Source organism: Gavia stellata, chromosome 8 (genome assembly GCF_030936135.1).
Source record: "Gavia stellata isolate bGavSte3 chromosome 8, bGavSte3.hap2, whole genome shotgun sequence".
In the NCBI taxonomy this organism is placed as follows: domain Eukaryota; kingdom Metazoa; phylum Chordata; class Aves; order Gaviiformes; family Gaviidae; genus Gavia; species Gavia stellata.
The window spans coordinates 12918296-12937480 of NC_082601.1; the positions used below are offsets into that span (position 1 = coordinate 12918296).

Genomic DNA, 19185 nt, shown 5'->3' on the forward strand with positions numbered 1-19185 from the left:
TTAAGAGGGCCTGATAGAAAGCGTAAGCATTTGGCTTCCTTTGCTCGCATCCTTTCCACCGGATAGGGAAGGAAAGAGGATATAAAAGATGAATCAAGCATGTTTCTTGACCTTTCTCCTCATTGATTACAGCTTCCTTTAGCTTCAGAGGCATTGTGGAGAATCTCAAAGGCATAACCAGACTTCTTAATCCAACTTCTATTCAATTACAGTGTTTTCTATTAACACCTTTTAAGTTAACACCTATTGCATTTTCTTATCTGAACAGCTCCTCCTGCCTTAGGAGCACATGGGCAGGTGGGACTGGCACGAAGACAACCCAAGCTCAAACGTGCTTACAGTCATTTGCAGAACAACTGATTTTGTTGGAATATCAGAGCTTTCCTTAAATTTCTTGACTAAAGTCATTGCCTAAATTGCCTAAGCTATCACGCATCAGGGCAAATTTTGCACAGCTGTCAAAATTATCTTGACATACTTTGTGTGTGAAGATGTTTACCCAATGACAGCTGTGAGTCATGCACAGAAAGACTAGGAGCTTTCATCCACTTCTGTGACCTCAAAGAGATGTACCTAACATTTGAAGTCCTGTTTGAAGAGCTTTTATTTCAGTAAGATTGTGTTTGGTTGCTGAAGTCTTTGACACATAGATACCTCTATGGATCAGAAATAAACACACTTCCAGGGGGATGAATTCACTCATGGTACACATGCATTTTCACTAGGGTCAGGTTAAGTGAGCTGGAGTGTTAGACGTGCCCCGGCTAAGCCACTGTCTGGTATTGCTTGTGAGAGCTGTGGCAATCCCATCCCTCCCTTTCTAGCAAGTTGTTCCTTTTGGAGGCTGCCACAGCAGATTTGAAACTGGCCAAACTTGCAGCTTGTGCTCAGCTCTCTTGTGCCATACATAAGAAGCTGTTAGAGTTGAAGGAGACAGCCTTGTTGCAAAGACTTAAGAGGTGATAATTTAAATAACAAAGCAGGGGTTGAATTGTTAACAGGGGAAGGGAAAGGAGAAATGTCCCTGTTCCAGTGGAAGAAGACTTCCCCTAAGTTGTTTCAGGGTCTCACTCTGGCGTTCCAAGGGCCATGGGATATTTCCCCTCAAGTGGCAGCTTCCCACGTGGCTGTCCCTCCCGCTTAGCCACAGGCTGTCATCTTGCTTCATCCGGTTCATCATCAAGGATCTTCACATGAAAACCAGTGCTGATTCATAGCTCATAAACTATGTTGAGTGTGAAGATGCACAGAAACTTGGTTGCCTCCGAGATTCAGTGAGGATGGACGATAGGACCTGTGAATCTCCTTCCCGACTATTTTATTGCTAGAGGAGGGCAGCACTTCCTTCCCACCATGCTGTGCCACCATGCAGAGGATGCTTTGCTGCAACCGTGATAGAATTCCAGGGAAATTTAAACACAGAAATAGTTCTTTAAGCTGGTGTTACGCCAAGATTTGGTGAGGACAGTATATTCTCCTCTTCTTAACCTTATCACTCAGTAACCAAAGAAAATAGGATCTCACTGAAATCCCAGCAGAAAAAATAATTAATAAAACAGTGATGGGGAAGTAGACCTTATCAGTTTGATGTAGGAATGTTTCCTCTGGAGATGCTTACTAAAAATACATCTGCGTTGGGAATGTTTTGTTCTTTAATAAAATCAGGATTTAAAGGTTTTAATTATAAAAAAACCCCAAATCGTAAATACTGTGTTCTGTATGACAATAAGAATATCAGTGGGAAAAAATGCACGGAAGGTTTGCAATTACAGCAATCAGTAAATGAATTAAAATGCTGTAGCGCTTAAGGTGTGAGGCATTAAAATTAAGAAAGCAGCATCCAACAATTTGGATGTCCCCTGAAGCAATTGGAAGATTTGAAAAATATTAAAATCTTAATTTTTTGCTCTGGTTGGGGGGGTGTAGTGTATTATGTCTCTACCTACAACTATGTATTTAAAAGGTAAATTAGATAATAATTTTTTATTCTAAAGAAAGAATGAGCTTATGTGGGGAAAAATACTTGTTTGGTTTTCCTCTGTGAGAACAGAGCATCACATCCAAGAGATCAATATGTACCAGGTCTGGAAAGGTGAGATGGTCACTGAAGTATGCAGAATGGATAGCTTCGGTATAATGTTTTTATTGACTGTAATTCTTGAACAGAGACATTCACAAGAGGCATAGGGGTTCTTTTAGTGTTTTCAGCCAAAATACCACTGCTTTGCTCTCAGCAAGTAACTTTATCCTGAATATAAAATCTAGCTGAAAGATTAAAGTAGACAGCTTTTACTCCTTGTAGGCTTCCCAAATAGAAGGAATATGCAAAAAAGTTTCAGAAGTATTTCTGCAAAGAAATTTTTTGTTCTCAATGTCAACTGAAGAGGTTTTCTGTGTATCTAGAGCATCACTCTCTAATAAATTCTGCTACTTTGGGATTGTTAAATTATACTATGACTTAGGGAAGCATTTAAATGCTCACAGCTGGCTTCAGTAGCACTACTCGTGTGCATAAAGCGCACTTAGAGAAGTCTTTGGAAGATAGTGGCTGTAACCAGTTTTCTGTTCTGCTTGAGATCCAGGGAAGTGGTTGCTGCACAGAGGTAGCAGAACAGAGAGGGAAGGCACCATAGAGCAACTTCAGAAAATTTGTTCTTAGACTCTGGTGCATTGATGTAATCTTTTTTTGTTGCACTTGATTTCAAGTACTCAGTAAAAGTCCTTGTCACATTTAAAATAAAAAGCTTCTAATTTCTTCACTAGTACTTATCCTGTTCTATACTGGCCAAACACTGGGAGAAGACCATATGACTCTAACTGTTTGATTATCTTTCTAGCATAATCTACAAGTTTTCACTATCTTAGTACTCTGCTAGTTGTAGCGCTGGGAAATGAAAGTTGTTGTTGTATATACAGCACAAATACGTGAGTAATTTGATCTTGGAGCCAGTTGATGTTGTCTTTCGTTTTAATTTTCATTATGCCTTTGGCTCTGTAGCTGCTCCATTTTTTTATTAGATAGTAGTATATAAAGAGGCAATAGAGGGTTAATTGCTGCTCAGGGACAGTGTTTAAAAACCAGCACTAGCTGTACCTTATAGCAACAACATTTTTTCATAATGTTTGTGTTTTTTATCTTTAGAATTTATTCGTACTTCCAATTCAGGATTGCATGCGTAGGTGCTATAGAAATATCTTGGATAGTTAAGAGTTTTTGTAGTCCATCATATTTTTGTTCTTACATTGTTTCAGATAAATAGTAAAGATTTTGTAATAATTTTTCACGGTTAAAAAAAGGAACGCTCAAAAGTAAAGCTAATTTCAGTGTCTGCCCCTGCAATTAATAATGGGACCAATTTGTCAATTCAGTATACAACCACTATGAAACGTAGTGCAGAAACTCAGTTGTTATCATCTTTTAACCTAGCTGTTGCACTGATAATCGATTTAACAAAAAAATTGCTACTGGATGAGTATCATGAGAGGTAGAAAGCAGAGGCAGAGCATTGTCACACTCTGGAAGGAAGGGATACATAGTTTGTTGTTTGCTCTAAATTGTTTTGCATGACCTTTTAATCTCCGTGTCTGAGCTTTCCTTCTCCTTGTGACAGTTTTACTGCCCCACAGTAAAAGCTTAAAATGTAGTTGTTTTCAAAATGGGACTTTATGAACATACCAAAAGCAATATTTTGATTTAAATGAAAAATAAATAGAAAAGCAAAATACTGCTTAGTGGTGTTGGGAACTAACAGAGAATAGCCTAGTGCTGTGATCTCAGAACAGAAATAACCCTGAGCCTCTGCAAGAGAAGTGGACCAAAGCAGAGTAACTTGGCAAAAAACAGAAGCTGTGATTTTTATAGTAAGTGGTGATTTTTCCGAGGAATATGGCCCACCTTCTCAGGTCAGTAGTCAGCCTTGTTTGCTCTGGCAGAGGTAGGGAACTAACAAAATTTATCTTGACGCTATCCCTCTTAAGCATGTTGTTGTCTCTTAATTACATATTGAATAGCATCTGGTGTTTGAAGAACAATTGAATAGAAACGCAGCAGGGACAAGCGTGGCAATATTGATGCAAGCTGATACTTTTGCTGTTTGTGGTGATCGGGAGGCTCTCCCCTGGTCACTGAGCCATCCTGGTTCTTCCTCAGCCTGGCCTGAAACACACAAAACATCTATTTTGTAACAATAGTGTCAGGCCAAATTTAGCTCTTGATTTTGATTTTGTAATACCAGGTTTTCATAACTCCTAGAACATGTGGAACTAAACTGTTTCCATCATTCTCTTTTTTTCCTTCGGTCACCAAGGGAAGAAATATTGAAAACAGTTTCCTGTGAGAGATTCAACAAAAGCATTGAGATGCTCTGTGCAATGAAATCAAAGTGACTAGAAACTCTCTGGTCTGTTTTGTTTCTGAGATTGATCTATTATTTCAGTAGAACTAAGGAGTCATGGTGGTTTTTGAAAACCCCTCATAGTACATAGCTTTTCCTTAGGTACTGAATTACCTTTAAAGAACTCTGTCTCGGTATCATCAGGCTAATAGCATTTCTCTGCCACATGCAGATGCTGTAAGAGTGAACGTATTAGTTTATGAAATACTCAAATATGGCAATACTGCAGGCGGGTTTAATAGCTTACCTAGGAGTTATATGTAAGTGAAATAGTCTTTTATGAACTATTATTTTCCCAAATCAGAAAGGTAGGAATCTTCTTCTTTTAAATCTCTAGCTAGGCAGGGGAAGGAAATCAACTACAAAATAGACAACTATATTTTCCCATTGCCTTGAACAGCTCTTCAAGCACAGATTGTCTGAAATAGTTGCCATAATATGTTTTTACTTTTCAGGCCATGGAGCTTAGGGAATTGGTTTTTTAATATCTACATAATCTCTTTCCTCCTGGGACTGAAGCTGGTTACCATAGCAAAATGGCAAGGAAGCTGATAAGCAAGTAGTACCATTTGGCAAACAGGATATAAATTTATTTTATTAAGACAGAGGACTGTGAAAAAAATTAATGAGATTAGAAATATTTTTTCTTTTTTTTTTTTTTGCTTTAATATATTTTAAAATACCTGTGAAGAAAATTATTGTGAACAGATATTGAACAAAATGCTCTTGCTCACATAACAAGTGTTGCTGCAAATAGTAGGAGCTTAGTTTTAAATCTCTGCAGATCTTTGATACTTTCAACATTACACTGTAATTTCTCCCCTTGTTTCAGGGTGTTGCAAAGATGCCATACTGTGAATTAAATGAGCTTCTGCGTAACAGAATAAATATGGATGTCTGTCCCCTGCTACTAAAAAATTGCATTGCAATGTAGTTTTTGTTCCTACTTGATGAAGCATGGTCATCTGAGTCTGTCTTGTAAATCAGTCTGCGAAATCCCTTGAGTTTGTGTAAAATTATGTCAGTGAGTGCTGAAAAGTTAAATTGCTTTGCGTTCCACAAATGTTATCAATAATGTCAAGTCTGATGATGTTTTTTGTACTCCCCTTTGACAATGTTGGTCTCAATGCACAATATGAATCGCGTGCCTTGATCTGTACAGCTTGGCTATTTAAGGCATCATCACAACAACAGTATCTTCATGGGTGAGCCCCACTGGGGGGACTTCCTGTTGGCACCAAGATATGCCCAAAAAGAGCTTGTTTTCAGGACTGACGTGTTCCACTTTTCTGCTCGGTTAACTCCCGATGTGTTGCCTGCCATCTAAACCATGCGTTGTCTCCCGTTCTTGGTGCAAGAGTTGAGTCATTGTTTTGGGGAGTTTGTTTTGGGTTTGTGCTGCTGACTGTAAGTGAAATGAAGACTCAGATTCTTGGGAATAAAAAAGAAAACTGCATATTTCCTTAAAATCTTCTGTGCTCTCAGTTTTATCCATTTCAGATATATGATGCATGGATATGCCTGACAAATTTTCAACTTACTGGGCATCTGAATAGCTCCAATAGAGAGGATTTGGGAGTCTTGCTGTAATCCGGCCATGCAAAAGATGCTATTTAGTGTTAACCCCTTTGAGCCCATAGTAACTATATTGAACTTGTAGAAGTGTTGTTCACAGGCTGTGATTTGCAATCAGTGCAGACGTGGAGCAGGAATCAGAGTAACTCCTAGGAAAACCCTATTTCTGCTCTCTTTTTAAGCTGTTTCTTCATTATAATAAACACTAGTGGTTTTTTATACTGTGAGGGGATTTTTCACCCTTAAAAATTATCCTTATGAGTAAAAAAATACCATCAAATGTCCATTGGATGCAGCACTGTGTTAGGGTAACTGGGCAGGATCTGGGTGGAAGTTGGCTGGTGTCTAATCAGCCTGGGGGAGAGATGGAGGACCTTGGATCTGTCAGGATCCAGCCAGCCTTAGAAAGAGCTGAATGAGAATATAATTGTGAAGGGAATGTATGAGTTTAGGATCAGGGCTTATTTCATCTTCATGTATATGACCTGCACCTTCGATAGCCCTATCTCTGTCTGAAGTGTGGACCCTTCGGATGGAGAGAGCAATCTGTAGGCGATGAGAATAGTTTCCTCCTTGGAAACCAGTTATCTGCAAATACATATAGCTGATGATAATCACCAGTGGGTATCTATAACCTGCAGGTTACTCTATTGTAGTATGACACATAAGTGTGGGAACACACTTTTGTATGTGTGTATGGGTATGTAGCCCAAAATGCAGCACTTTGATGCAGGAGCTTGGGAAGTTGGAGTGTTGCCATCTACTGGCAGCCGCCAACAGAGAGTCCCTCAGCTGGCTGTAGCTTAAGGTATTGCTTATTTTGAGCTGAAAGATGAGGTTTTTTCTGCCTAAATCCTATTTCAAGGCAGAGGTGTTAATAAAATAATTGTTGCTGTCCTTAGCGTGACAATGTAGTCCAAGAGTTAGAGTAATCCCAGTGGGGTTTCTCAGAGAGGTTGTTACTCTTCGGGATGTGGGTCCATGTTTGACACGGGGATGGCTCCTCATTCCTGCAGTGACCAAGTTGGTCTGGGGAGTCCTGAGCACCCGCTGTGGGCTAGGGCTTGAAGGGTGCCCTGCACCCCTCCTGCCCTTCAGAGCATGGCCCTCTATTTGCAGCCAATGGGCTGGTCTGGAAATTAGTTTTCTTTATTCTGCGGTAAAAAAGGGATAAAGGCGACGGGTATATTTGGACTCATTAGGGAATAGACCAAAGATCCCTATTTTCAATTGCAGGTCTGACAGTCTTTCCCCCTAGAAGAGATGAGAGGTGTTTCAAATAAGTCTGTCCTCAAAGGGAGATCCAGTACAGCTTGTGCAACTCTCAAAAAATTATACTGTGACTGACCTCTGTCAAGAAAGATGTTTACATGGTACCATCAGAAGTGGTTTTGAACATTTTGCATGAACAAAGTGCCACCAATGGGCATGGATTTTTTTTTTTCCCTTTTTATTAAAAAATAGTTGGGAAATAAAAGATTGCAACACTAGTTTTCAGCAAAAGTTATGTGACTGCTTCCTTACAAAACATAACCCACGTGGAAGCAGAAGAGCAATGTAGCTTTTCCTCTGTGCTTGTCCAGTCCAAATATGCATCAGATTTAACAACCCTTTGTGTAGTCATGTTCACAGAAATTTGAAAAGCATGGGGTTTTTTAATCTAGTAACAAAAAATTTTGAGTTGGAACTAGATTAAAAAAATACTTTGGTTGCTCTTAAACCTTGTGAATACCAACATTTTCCCTTCCGTGTTTTAAGCACTATTTCAAAATAATGATTTAATGTATCTTTGCTATGTTTTCAAGCCAGATATGTAGGTACATAAACATGGAAATATTTGTATTCCCCCGTCAGATCTGTCTGCACGAGTCTTAGCTGACTCTTAGCTGACAAAGCAATGATGCATTTTTTGATAGGTTTTTGTCACAGTAGTTCCAAGAAACTGGATTACCAAAAGCAAGATTACAAAATTACCAGTGAAATTATATTTTTTACCAGCGAAGCAATACACAGTGTTAAGAACATATATTTGAGGCCATATATGGAAGTTTTATATTTTAAAGACTAGAAGGGTAAAATACACTGGAATTAAGAGCTTGAGGTTTAAGCGTGGCTTGGATTAAGGAGTCGTGAAAGGGGCTGGGTTCTGGCTGGTGCTTTGTTACTCATGGCAGGTTTCCAAAGTGTAACCAAGTATTTTTCTCTTTTTTTTTCTTTTGTTGCAGCTGGTCTCCAATGTTCTCATCTTCTCCTGTACAAACATTGTAGGCGTGTGTACCCACTACCCAGCAGAGGTGTCCCAAAGACAGGCTTTCCAGGAGACCAGGGAATGCATACAAGCCAGGCTGCATTCGCAAAGGGAAAACCAGCAGCAGGTAAGAACAACAGTGGGAAGTAAAAAATGAAATTGCTGAAGCAGAATTAGCATGCATATTGTTCCTGTAGGATGCAATTTGCAGGCCTCTTGTTTCTGGACTAATCCAAACAAGTATAGGCTGATGGTAGAGGGCAGGATTTTTAAAGGTTTGAAAGAGAGCTCAGGGGAGTATTTCTCCCCCAATACCCTGATGGACTTCTCCGCAGACATCAACAAATCCTGTGATCTATGCTCTGTGGATTAAAATTACACAGTGCGCAGAGAGTCTGCATAGTTTTTTTTGCACCCATCACTTGAGCTATGTGTTGAATGCAGATGCAATACACAGGCTTCAAATTGACCCTCTTTGTAAGATCAAAGTGTGGTGTGTTTCTCAGCAAAGCCACTGCCAACAGGTAGCTGTAAGGCAGGTTTCAGAAGCGAAAGGTAAAAATTGGCCCACAGAACATACTGTCCCTTGATGCCTCTAAGGAGGGTCCTCTTCCTGCCTTTCCCAAAGGTTCCTACGTGCTTGCACACCTCTGTATACCTTATAGGCCTCAAGTGAATCGTATTTGTTCAAAAAGTAAGATTCGTTACCAACTTCGATGTTTTTTTGCTGTAAAAAGACCTGTTGCTGCCAGCGTACAGCCTAGTCATCAAAGGTACCAAACGTATCTGCTCCCGTAATTCATTCGTCTTGCAATGAATCTCTTGTGTCCTCAGAATTAGATACAAAAGACCTTTTGGGGCAGCTTCACTATTCCCTTGCTAACACACATCTCTGCCCTGCAGTACATCTCATAGTGGTCTGTCCGGTCCAATTTAAAATTAATTATGAAACGGGGCTTCCACTGTTCCCCTGGGAGATATGTCAGAGCTTGGTTGTGGGTTTGGGGAAGAGGTCAGGGGAATGAATCAACTGGAGTGTCTTTGCATCTCTGTGGCAACACAGCTTAATTTTCCCTCATGTCTCAGCCCATCTGCATCTATGGATTTGTCTTTTGGCTGTGTTTCATGAGGTACTTCTGGCTGACACACTTGCTGTTTAACCCTTGCTGTGAAATAACATGTACACATGCTTTATTTTGGTAGTATATGTATGAAAACGAGATTCACGCTCAAGGCTCCTTTTTCCTTTGTAATGAATGTAGTCTCAGAAAGATGAAACGAGCAGCTGCTCCTCCTTCCAGACCTTGAAATGGAAGAAAGGATTGAGCCAAGAGAATACTCCATTTTACTTATTGATTACAGCTCTGTCCTCTCTGCTGAGTGATTGCCTTAGCAGCATGGCTCGAATGCTTGTGCTGTTCTGCTTGTGCTGTTCTGGATTTAGGAGCTTGTGTCAGAAGTAGTTCATGAAAAAAGCCCTGCCAAATGCCCTAGCTTTATGCCTTTTTCTTCAACCCTCCCCAGAAAGTACTATGCCATACAGAAGAAAGCCAGGACCTCAGAAAAACATGGGTCAAAGCCAGTCACTTAGAAGTACCCTCCAGTACTTCCAGCAGTAACTGTGGGTCCTGGCAGCGGGGGTCTCCTAATAAGATTATTTGCTGCTACAGCCTGCACTGACATTGATCTCCAGGTTCAGTTCAGATGCATCCCTATGCGTAACGCTTTGAGATAATTTTGAGGTGACAGCAGACACAAATAAGGGCAGCTCTGGGAGAACCAGTCTCCAAACAGGGGTGGAGGGAAAGACAACTGCACGGCCCAAGATTTATTGTTACGTGCCTGTTTCTGGAGATCTGACAGTGCTCCTGTGCGCTGTTTTCTATTAAAGGCAGGCAGATTATCTCTGGCAAAGGAATGTGTATTTTCCTTTATTAAGTATCTACCAGCACCCAAAATTAGCAAGACAGTAAATAAAAATCCAGAATGCGCAATGCAGAAGAGAGACTTCTTGTGATTTCATTATTTGGTATAACGTAGGGCAGAGCCATAACAGGAATCACTGTTTCTTGCCCAGAATAAAATACTCTTGGATGAAAAAACAGGTGTTCTCCACAATCTTTAGTGAGCAAATACTTAGGGTTTGAGTAAGAGATGGGTTATTGGGACTGCACAGTTTTACTTCTACCACTGCTTGTCTTTTGTCTCTGAAAAGTCATTCTCTCCTTCTCTTTTTCATCTCTGCATCGCTTGACTTGTGGTGAAAAATAAGTGTTATTAAACCTGAGGACAAATGGATAGTCATAAGACACTAAGTATTTGTAGTGCTTTGAGGTCATCTTGGGAGAGTATGACATAAATAGTTAAAATTCCTATGTAGTACAGAGTCTTCATAGGGATGTATGTGCCCACGTACACATATATCTATGTGTATGTATGTAAACAGAGTAGGTCTGTATTGTACTCTTTCATCTGTGCCTATTCCAGAGACTAGTGCTCCTTGGGATGCATTTGTTTAATGTATAATTCAGTGGAATTATACTTGTATATTATTTTGAAGTGAGACTTATATATGAATTTTTTCTTGCTTTTTTAATCAGGTCAGACTGCTGTCTTGTTATACTTGTAAAACAGCAGTCCCAGTCACCTTGCTAGTGCATAATAAGTGATTTTATAGTGAGGGATGGAGTACTTTCTAGTCATTATAGCAAAATGAAAATTATGCTCTAGCAGAGACTTCAATTTCTGTGCTCCATTTGAAATAAAACGTAGGGATTTTGTTGTTTTGAAGGTCTTTTAACATGGCTTGTGCTTTACAGAGGCACTTGTTACAGCCTTCTCCTGTTAGCTTTAGAGGTTATTTTCAGTGATCATGATGCTGGCAACAAACAGAATAAAGATAATGCCCAACCCTTTAACATGGCTCAACTTCCTAATTAGTTGCTACGTGAAGGGATGTTGTGCTACATGCATTTGTTTGACTTGATATGTCTATCTTGTTCCCCGATTGGTGATAGTTTAGAGCAGTGTGTTAGTTCATCTCCTGGAGATCTCAAGTATCTTGAAAACGTTGGTGATTTAATCTGGCAAGTGCCTATGGTGTCAGGAAGAATAGAGGTGGGGCCTCTCAAGCAAAAGTTACCCAGAAATGTATGTGAAAATCTCTTGGAGTACTAGTAAGAGAAACTCGGTCCCCTGAACGAGTCCCTGTTTTGCAAGTAAAAAAAAACCCCACCCCTCCATGCTCGTGTGCCTACAGGGAATGTTCCAAACCTGCAGGTGCCCCTGAATTTCCCATTAAGCTCTGAGTTATTTAGAAGATGTGTAAAATCACATGTAAAATAGCAGCTTTCACACATTTGAGGATGCCTATTATAATACGCAAACGACAACAGCGTATACACCAGTTACTCTGGAAAGCATACAACTGTGTTGTGCTTTTGCACTCAAGGAGTACACTAATAGCTGACAGAAGCCTGAGGACACGTGCATGATTCATGATCATTTTAAAAAAAAAAATTGGATATGTAACTGTTAGCACCTGCAGTATGCTAGTGAAGGTGAGAGTACTTTAAAAAAATAAGTATCTTTTCAGGACTGCTGCAGTTTTGAGCAGAGGAGATAGAAATCTCTCCAACACATCTCTTTCTGTGTTATTACTACCTCTTTAGGGACCAGAGGCAAGAATCAATCTCTTTAAGGTACACATTGAAGGGGAAAAAAAGGAAATATTGGACAGTACTGCAGACTATAAAATGTCTCAGTGCATGCTGAGCACATTTCCAATGAATTCCTCTTCCTCTGGTTCCCCCAAAGTTCCTCCCTCTACTTAGAGGAAGAAATAAATGGGGAACTTTCAGTTAAAACTAGGAATTAGAAACCAGGAATGTGTCTGTAACTAGTACGGGTAAGAGGTTTGGTGACGTGAGTAATTAGTACAGGATTGCTGACCCCTCTGAGTCAGGACTGCATTTAAGCCCTACTGTTCCCTGTGTTGTTGAGAATTAATGAGCTGTTAGATAAGGTTAGGGACCTTAGTTTTCACCGTGTCTGTCTCATCAGGAAGGAAGGCCCTTTTCTTCCGTCTGCTCACTGCAGGTAAAGAAAAATAAAGACGAGATCGGCACAAGGTTTTGGGATTCTTCAGCTATTCCAAAGCTCTGGCTGCAGGTTGGACCACAGTGGAGCTGATCCCAAAGGAGATGCTCCCCACTTTCTTCAGCCATAGCAAAATCTTCTTTTGAACTGTGAGGAGTGTGAGTGGGAGTAAAATGAAGGTCTGGGCAGAGATTCCTGAAATACACAAATGCATCCCTGGGGCGCATATTACCTTCCAATTTAAATTCTATAGCTTCTACATGAAATTGCCAGCAAATTTAGGCCTTTATGTGAGTTTTTAGGAAAATTACCAGAAAGTCATCATTTTGTCATGTAACTAATTGTTGCCTAGCATGCAAAACTATATACGGAACGGCTTACAAAATAATGTTATGAAAGTCACCCTAAAGCTATTATCAGTAAATAAAAGTGCCAAGTGAGGGTGGAGAGCCATGAATTGTTCATGACAGAGGTGGTTATTGAAAATACTCTTGTGGGTGAGCAGGTGGGTTTACAGGTCTTAATGCAAGGGGGCACTAATAGCGGTTTTAAGTGAAGAAGTATAATACTGCATTGTATTGTTGGCCTAACTTTTCATGCTAGTTTTATCGGGGCATTCCTATTGACTTTTTAGCTGCTAAGAACGGGTTTGTGCCTGTTGGGGGAATGTGTTTAGATGTTTAGATAGGAAAGGAAGGAAATTTAAATGGTGCCCAAGGGTGTTGGGGTATTAGTCCTCTGGTGTTATGTGAAGGAGGACTTCGTGGTGGTGTGGAGAGGCTGTGTGGGAGGTCAGACAGTATCATTTATCAGAGTCCTTCCAGTAATGGTGCACAGGCACTTTCCGAGTTGCATGGTTCCTTCATTTGCAAGACCTGGCAACCGTGAATCACAAGCCCAGTGCAGCTGGGATGAAAAATCATAATTTTTCTTCTAAAATCATTGAATTCTTATTGTGGGGTTGGGACAGAATTGCATATGACTTGTTAGGGGATCAGCTGCTGGGTTTATCGAGACTGTTTCTCTTGGTTGTACTCATCTCTCACCAAACTGATGACTCATTTCTCCCTGGTAAGGAGCAAAGTGTGTTTGTTAACTGGGCAGCAGGTGTTTTAATTGGTTCATCTGTCTGACTCCACAGGAGCGTCTCCTGCTCTCTGTACTTCCTCGACATGTTGCCATGGAGATGAAAGCTGACATTAATGCCAAACAGGAAGATATGATGTTTCATAAGATCTACATCCAGAAGCATGACAATGTCAGGTAAGAACAGCAGCCTGTCTCCCAGCTGCTGGAGTGGAGGCACCCTCCCAGTGCTTGGCACTTAACAGCCAGGGATGAAGATGACAGCGACATATAATCCAAAATAAGTGTAAAGACTCTGAAGTGTCACCAGTTGACTTTTGAAAGTTTGTTTATAGGACGGGAGGAGGATTGCCACATTCCTGCAAAATCTTCCTTTGAGAAGCAACTTTAACCGATCTCTTTCCTTAGATTTTTTTTTTTTCTTCCTTTCCTGGAGTGAGTCTCAGTGATTTTGAGAAGGTAGTATATTTCAGTTTATTTATTTTTTGACAGTTACAAGCCCCCTTCTGATAAGCCATAAGGCAAGTCAAAGTTTGGCAACGCTTTTCCTTGGGGTGAATTGCAGAGCCCAGCTGAGGTTAAGATCACCTGGAGTGGTCTCTTCCAGTTTGGAATTACAAGCAGGGGATCTGTTACTGACAGCCATTGACACCTGCTCAGTCACCCAGCGATGTGTTGCTCCTTGGTCTACCTGGAGGAGCAGAAGAAATGGATATCCAGTCTCTGGCAACTGGTGCAAAATCAAACCCACTCTGTATTGCTGGGGTAGTCCAGCCCCATGAACTTCTGAACATCACCAGATTCCCGCTGTCCACTTCCCAGGGAAGAGGCAATAAAATAGTACTTTAGTTGTTTGATATCTTTATGGGTTGCAGTTACAAAGTTAAGTTTAACTTAATCTTGATGCATTTTAGCTCTGCTGTTCTACCTGACCTCTTTGGGGTCTCTTATGTCTGTGCTAAACTAGGACCTTAACTGTGTAACAGCTCTGTCAGTCTATAAATACTTCTACTGAGACACAGGGACTGGGGACAGAGAGCTCCCTTCTTCCCCTCTCCATCTCCCCTGCCAACAAGAGGTTTTCCTGTAAACTGCTTGCATAGCTTTCTCTCTTACATAGCTTTAAGTATCTTGGTGAATTATATTTTCTGATACTTGTTGCTCAACAAATGGAAGTGAATTTCTTACATCTCCAATATACTGCGTCCTGCATAATCTCCAATAGATGATACGGTGAAATTCACATGAAATACTGAAGCGTTTGAGGACATTTCCTAGCATTGAGGGTAGGGGGGAGAGGTAATGTACAAGCAGAAAAATTAGGAGGAGGTTGCTCACTGTTGAATGTAGAATCTGGTATAAAACTCACTGAAATCAGGGCAAGTCTGTGTGCTGGCTTGGATGGAGTTCAACCCTTCATATTTTTGGTTGTGACTCACTAAACAGATAAAGATCCACTAGCAATACTGAAGACAAAAACAATATCAGATATCAAAGACTATAATGGTTCAGTGATGAAAAATAAAGAATATAAATATGATGATGAAGGTGAGGGGAAGAGGCCATTCAGAGTGCCCTCAGTCGAGTATGTGGTACAGTAGATTAGATTAGGTTTTGTGTCTTTACGTTCATTTTTTCCTTAATGGCACTGAGCTTGTTCAAGAAGGTGTGTGAATTTCTTGTGATAGATGCAGTTTGTGAATTTTCTTAATAGAGAAGTTACTTTTTTCCAGTACTCAAAGTTCAGCTTGACATTCAAACTGAATGCAATTCGTTAGGTATGAGACTAGTCAATATGGTATTATAGTCTTTCACATCAATTTCCTTATGTCATTATTTGCAGGTTCGAAAGTTGTTTAGTACAGTCAAATCTTAGTAAAGGTGATTATCTCTTTAAGATTATAATTACCTGAAATTTTAACTATATCAGTAAATAAGCAAAACCAAAATGATAATAAACTAAATTTACAAATGAGCAATTTTAAAGGGAGAGGGGAAGCTGATGGAACGATTATGAGGGGAAAAAATAGCCCAAAGGTAATGGCTGGTGTGGAAACATGGAGGTCTCAAAAAATACAACAAAAAAGTATGCATGACCCAGAGTATAGAAAGAGAAAACAGTTTACTATGATTTTCAGTTATGGCTGTGAAGTAACACGAAAGGTGAAACAAGTATACATAAATGGGTGTATGCACCAATCAGTTCCTTGGACTGTCCTGATGGGTAGCTAGCAGGAAGCTTGCAAACATTTAATTTTGGCGTCTTGTGTATTTATTGAATAACAGGAACATTTCCATAATAGATTGCCTTCTGCAGCCTAAAAGTAATTTTAACTTTGTTCCTCACGGTAACGAGTGTTTAGGGATCAAGCCCTTGCAGGTGCTGACTGTCTCCAGTGCAAAGGGAGACTGAGGTCTCAAAAGATCTTGCAAGGGGAAACAACTTAAATGGTGTCTTCCTCAAAGTATGGACTTTGTTGCCTGTGCCTACGAGGTCCTAAATCAAAGCCTACTGAGATCATGGAAAAGGCTGGAAAAGAGAGATAAGAAGTATGAATAAAATAGTATATGTACTGAGAGCAAATAGAAAGTAACTTAGGAACATCTCATCTTCATGTACTTTAGGGAAATTAATAACTAAGTACGAATACTGAAAAAAGGAAACATGGTTTGGAACAAATGACTCATTTCACACTAGGAGTTCAGCATGGAGCCTTTGCTCTTGCCTGGGTGCACTCTAGTGGGAATGACTGCAGATGATTTTGAAGCATTTACGTGCGCACAGAGACACACTGGTGGTGGGGGGTCGCGTCTCAATGATGTGGATTAATGAACTGGCTTAATAAAAGCAAGCATGCTCTTTACTTTTCACGGGGAAATGCTCAAGGGGAGGCTTTTGAGATGAGAACGCTCCAAGCAGTTTTGTTTTGTTTTATTTTTGTCACTATTCAAAAATGTCGTAAGTTCTAAGTTTTATGAGCTAAAGGTTATTGTGTCAAGGCAATTGAAAAGTATGTGAAGTTGATGCAAGGGTGCTGTGCCCAACCATTGAATCTGGCTTCCTGTTGATGATTTATGAGCAGGAGCATTTCCTCCACAGTTCGTAGAAGTGGGAAGGTCTGTGTGTCTGCACAGAGGTGCAGGTTTCCCTCCTCCATCAGCTGTATCCAGCAATTCTCTTTTCCCATTCTTCCAGATTAGTTAAAAAGGTAGATGATAAATGAAAGTATAATGGATGGGAATTTTCATTAGCTATTGGTTTAAAAGTTTGATTGCCATCGTAATGCCTGGAGCCTGAGATCTTCATTTTTACTAGATCTTCAGGGTGAGGTTGCTCACTGATTTCACAGTCAGTGTGGAAGTAATCAGCCTCACTGGCACTGGAGGTTTCCATCCAGCCGGGTTCAACCTTGAACTTGGGAGGTGCAGGAGCACAGCCTCGTGCACTTCGCCTGGTTTGACATTTTCTGTGGGAGAAGTGGTGTACTAAATTCTGTTCCAGACAAGATTAAATATTTTAATTTTCAGGCATGATTGGGTCTGGGCTTTTGGGACCACCTCTAATTTTAATTAAAAAACAAACCCAAACCACTCTACCAGAAGAAATATTATTCTAAAATTATGTGAAGTTACTGTGTGGAGGGTTTTTTTCTGTTTTAAAATGAGAAGTCTTTAAATGACCAGTTCTGCTGTGATATGCTTAGTTTTAGATACTAGGTTACATGCTTTTTTTTTTCTTTTTAAAAAGGTTACATGCTTCTTTTTTTCTTTTCTAAAGGTTACATGCTTTTTTTTTTTTTTTTTTTAAAGAAGTCAAACAAAAAAAGAAATCAGTTTAAAACCTATGTGGAAAACACATCTTCCTCAGGTGCTGGTAGTTGGTCTGTAAGACACAACCATGATCCTTTAATAGGGGGCAGTTCTGCCATGATATTACTTACTGTTTTACACTTCTCTTAGAGGGTGTGCTTTCTCTTTGTTCAGGGAAAGATGATGTCTTTATGCAAAATACAGTGGTCTTTCTGACCTGAATGGGCAAAAGCAAATCTTTTTAAAGCCTTATCAGGACTTCCTGTGAATGAGTTCATAATCTCCTGCTTATTGTTATGGAAAGTAAAGTTCAGAGACTAATTTATCCACAATGAAAATATAATTTCCTGTCATTTTTTGGCAGCAAAATTTGTTTCAGGATTATGTTGTTCTGAAGAATTTAGGGTGATGACAAAACTAAGATGAAGAAGTTTGGGGTTAATACACTCTTTTTTGATGCAAATGAACAGAACCTTTTAACAGAGAACGAAACCATTTCCCGTCCTGATTTATTGAATGGGAATTAACTTTGACAAATCCAGAACCTCAGAGCGTGATTTGACCTTTCCCACATATGTGTGTGTTAAATATAACGTCTATTGTCAAATGCAATCAGGAAAGGAGTTCCCAAGACTATGCAAGTAATTTTGGGTAAACAACAAGGTGAATTATGTAACTAGATCCGTTCACGTTATCATGAATGAGATTATGTCTGATAGACAAACACTAAAATACTCATAGATAATATTGTTTAACTAACATGCTTCCTAGGCAGAATTTTAGATGTTTTACATTACTATTGCTATTTATAGTATCTCACTGCAGTGATAATGGCTTTAATGTTATCTAGGTTTGGCCAAATATAGTAATCTCTGTGCTATAAAAGGAGGTTTGAAGTCCTCTGTGAAGGGATAAAGGTTGGCTTTGTCATTGAAATTCCTTTGATGAACTGTTTCAAGAAGCTTATTTTAGGGCTGGCATCCAAGCTCAGTGAAAGTGACAGTTTCCTCTCTTTTCCCCTTCACATAAATCTTATGAATCATGTACTCAACAACATTAACTTGATCTCAGAGTTTTTTAAACAACTTCACAACTTGAACTAAACCGTTTGCAGAAACGAAACAGTCCATTTGCATTCAGCTTTGTAAACAAAAAACATTTTAAACTAGTTTTCTGATTTAATTCTGTTCTAACACCAAAAATTTTCCCCTTACAAATCACCAAATAGTTGCACTTTGGCTGAGTGTCAGGATATTCAGACCAGCCGTGTCAACTTAACTTTTTCACCTTACAAGCGCTGTGATGCTTAATTAGTTGCTTATGAAGTGTGTTAAATTCTTAGATGGCAAGGTGCTATGTAATTGTGTGCTATGATATTTGTGAAAATTTCAACTACGCAAACATCTTTTTCCTTCCTCCTCCCACTGTCCTCACACACAGGGCATCCAGTCTTAATGTTTCTCGCGTTTAAAGGAGTTATCAATATAAATAGTAGTACAAAACTGAGCTCTGATTGCAGCTAGTAGGATGGTTCCCAGGATATAGCTGTAACCGGACATAGTAGTGCCGTGGCTTGCCAAAGCAATGTGCTGCTTAGTGGTATATTATTGTTGGTGGGTATAGGCACGAGGCTGTTTTTTCTGGCTTGCTAACAGTGCCTTTCAAAATGCTAAATGAGTTTATAATGAGGCATAGCCTACCAAGCCCGGGTCAGAGATGACTGGGTTGCCTTTGGAGGTAGTTATGCCAATGGGCTGGTTTTGTTCAGGAGCTCATCCCGATTCTGTTTTCATGCTTTTTCATGAAAGGTTATTGAAGCTAAGCAGAAAGCAGTTTAATTTTACCATCTTTAATAAATAAAACTACAGTATAGCGTGTATAAATTTGTGACATTTTTTCCCTGGATATTTTCAAAGATTCCCCAAATCTCTCATCTCAGCCAAAGTTTATGTAGCTTTAATTTCTATGGAAGCC

At 39.7% G+C, this 19185-nt stretch overlaps 1 protein-coding gene across 1 annotated transcript in view; it reads left to right on the forward strand.

Moving 5' to 3' along the window:
* The window catches only part of ADCY5 (adenylate cyclase 5), a 223311-nt gene that overhangs the window by 122739 nt on the left and 81387 nt on the right, over positions 1-19185 (forward strand). Inside the window, exons 2-3 of the mRNA XM_059820599.1 lie at positions 8195-8344; positions 13457-13578. Of these exons, the coding sequence (XP_059676582.1) occupies positions 8195-8344; positions 13457-13578 (272 nt within the window). The remainder of the gene's footprint in view (positions 1-8194; positions 8345-13456; positions 13579-19185) is intronic.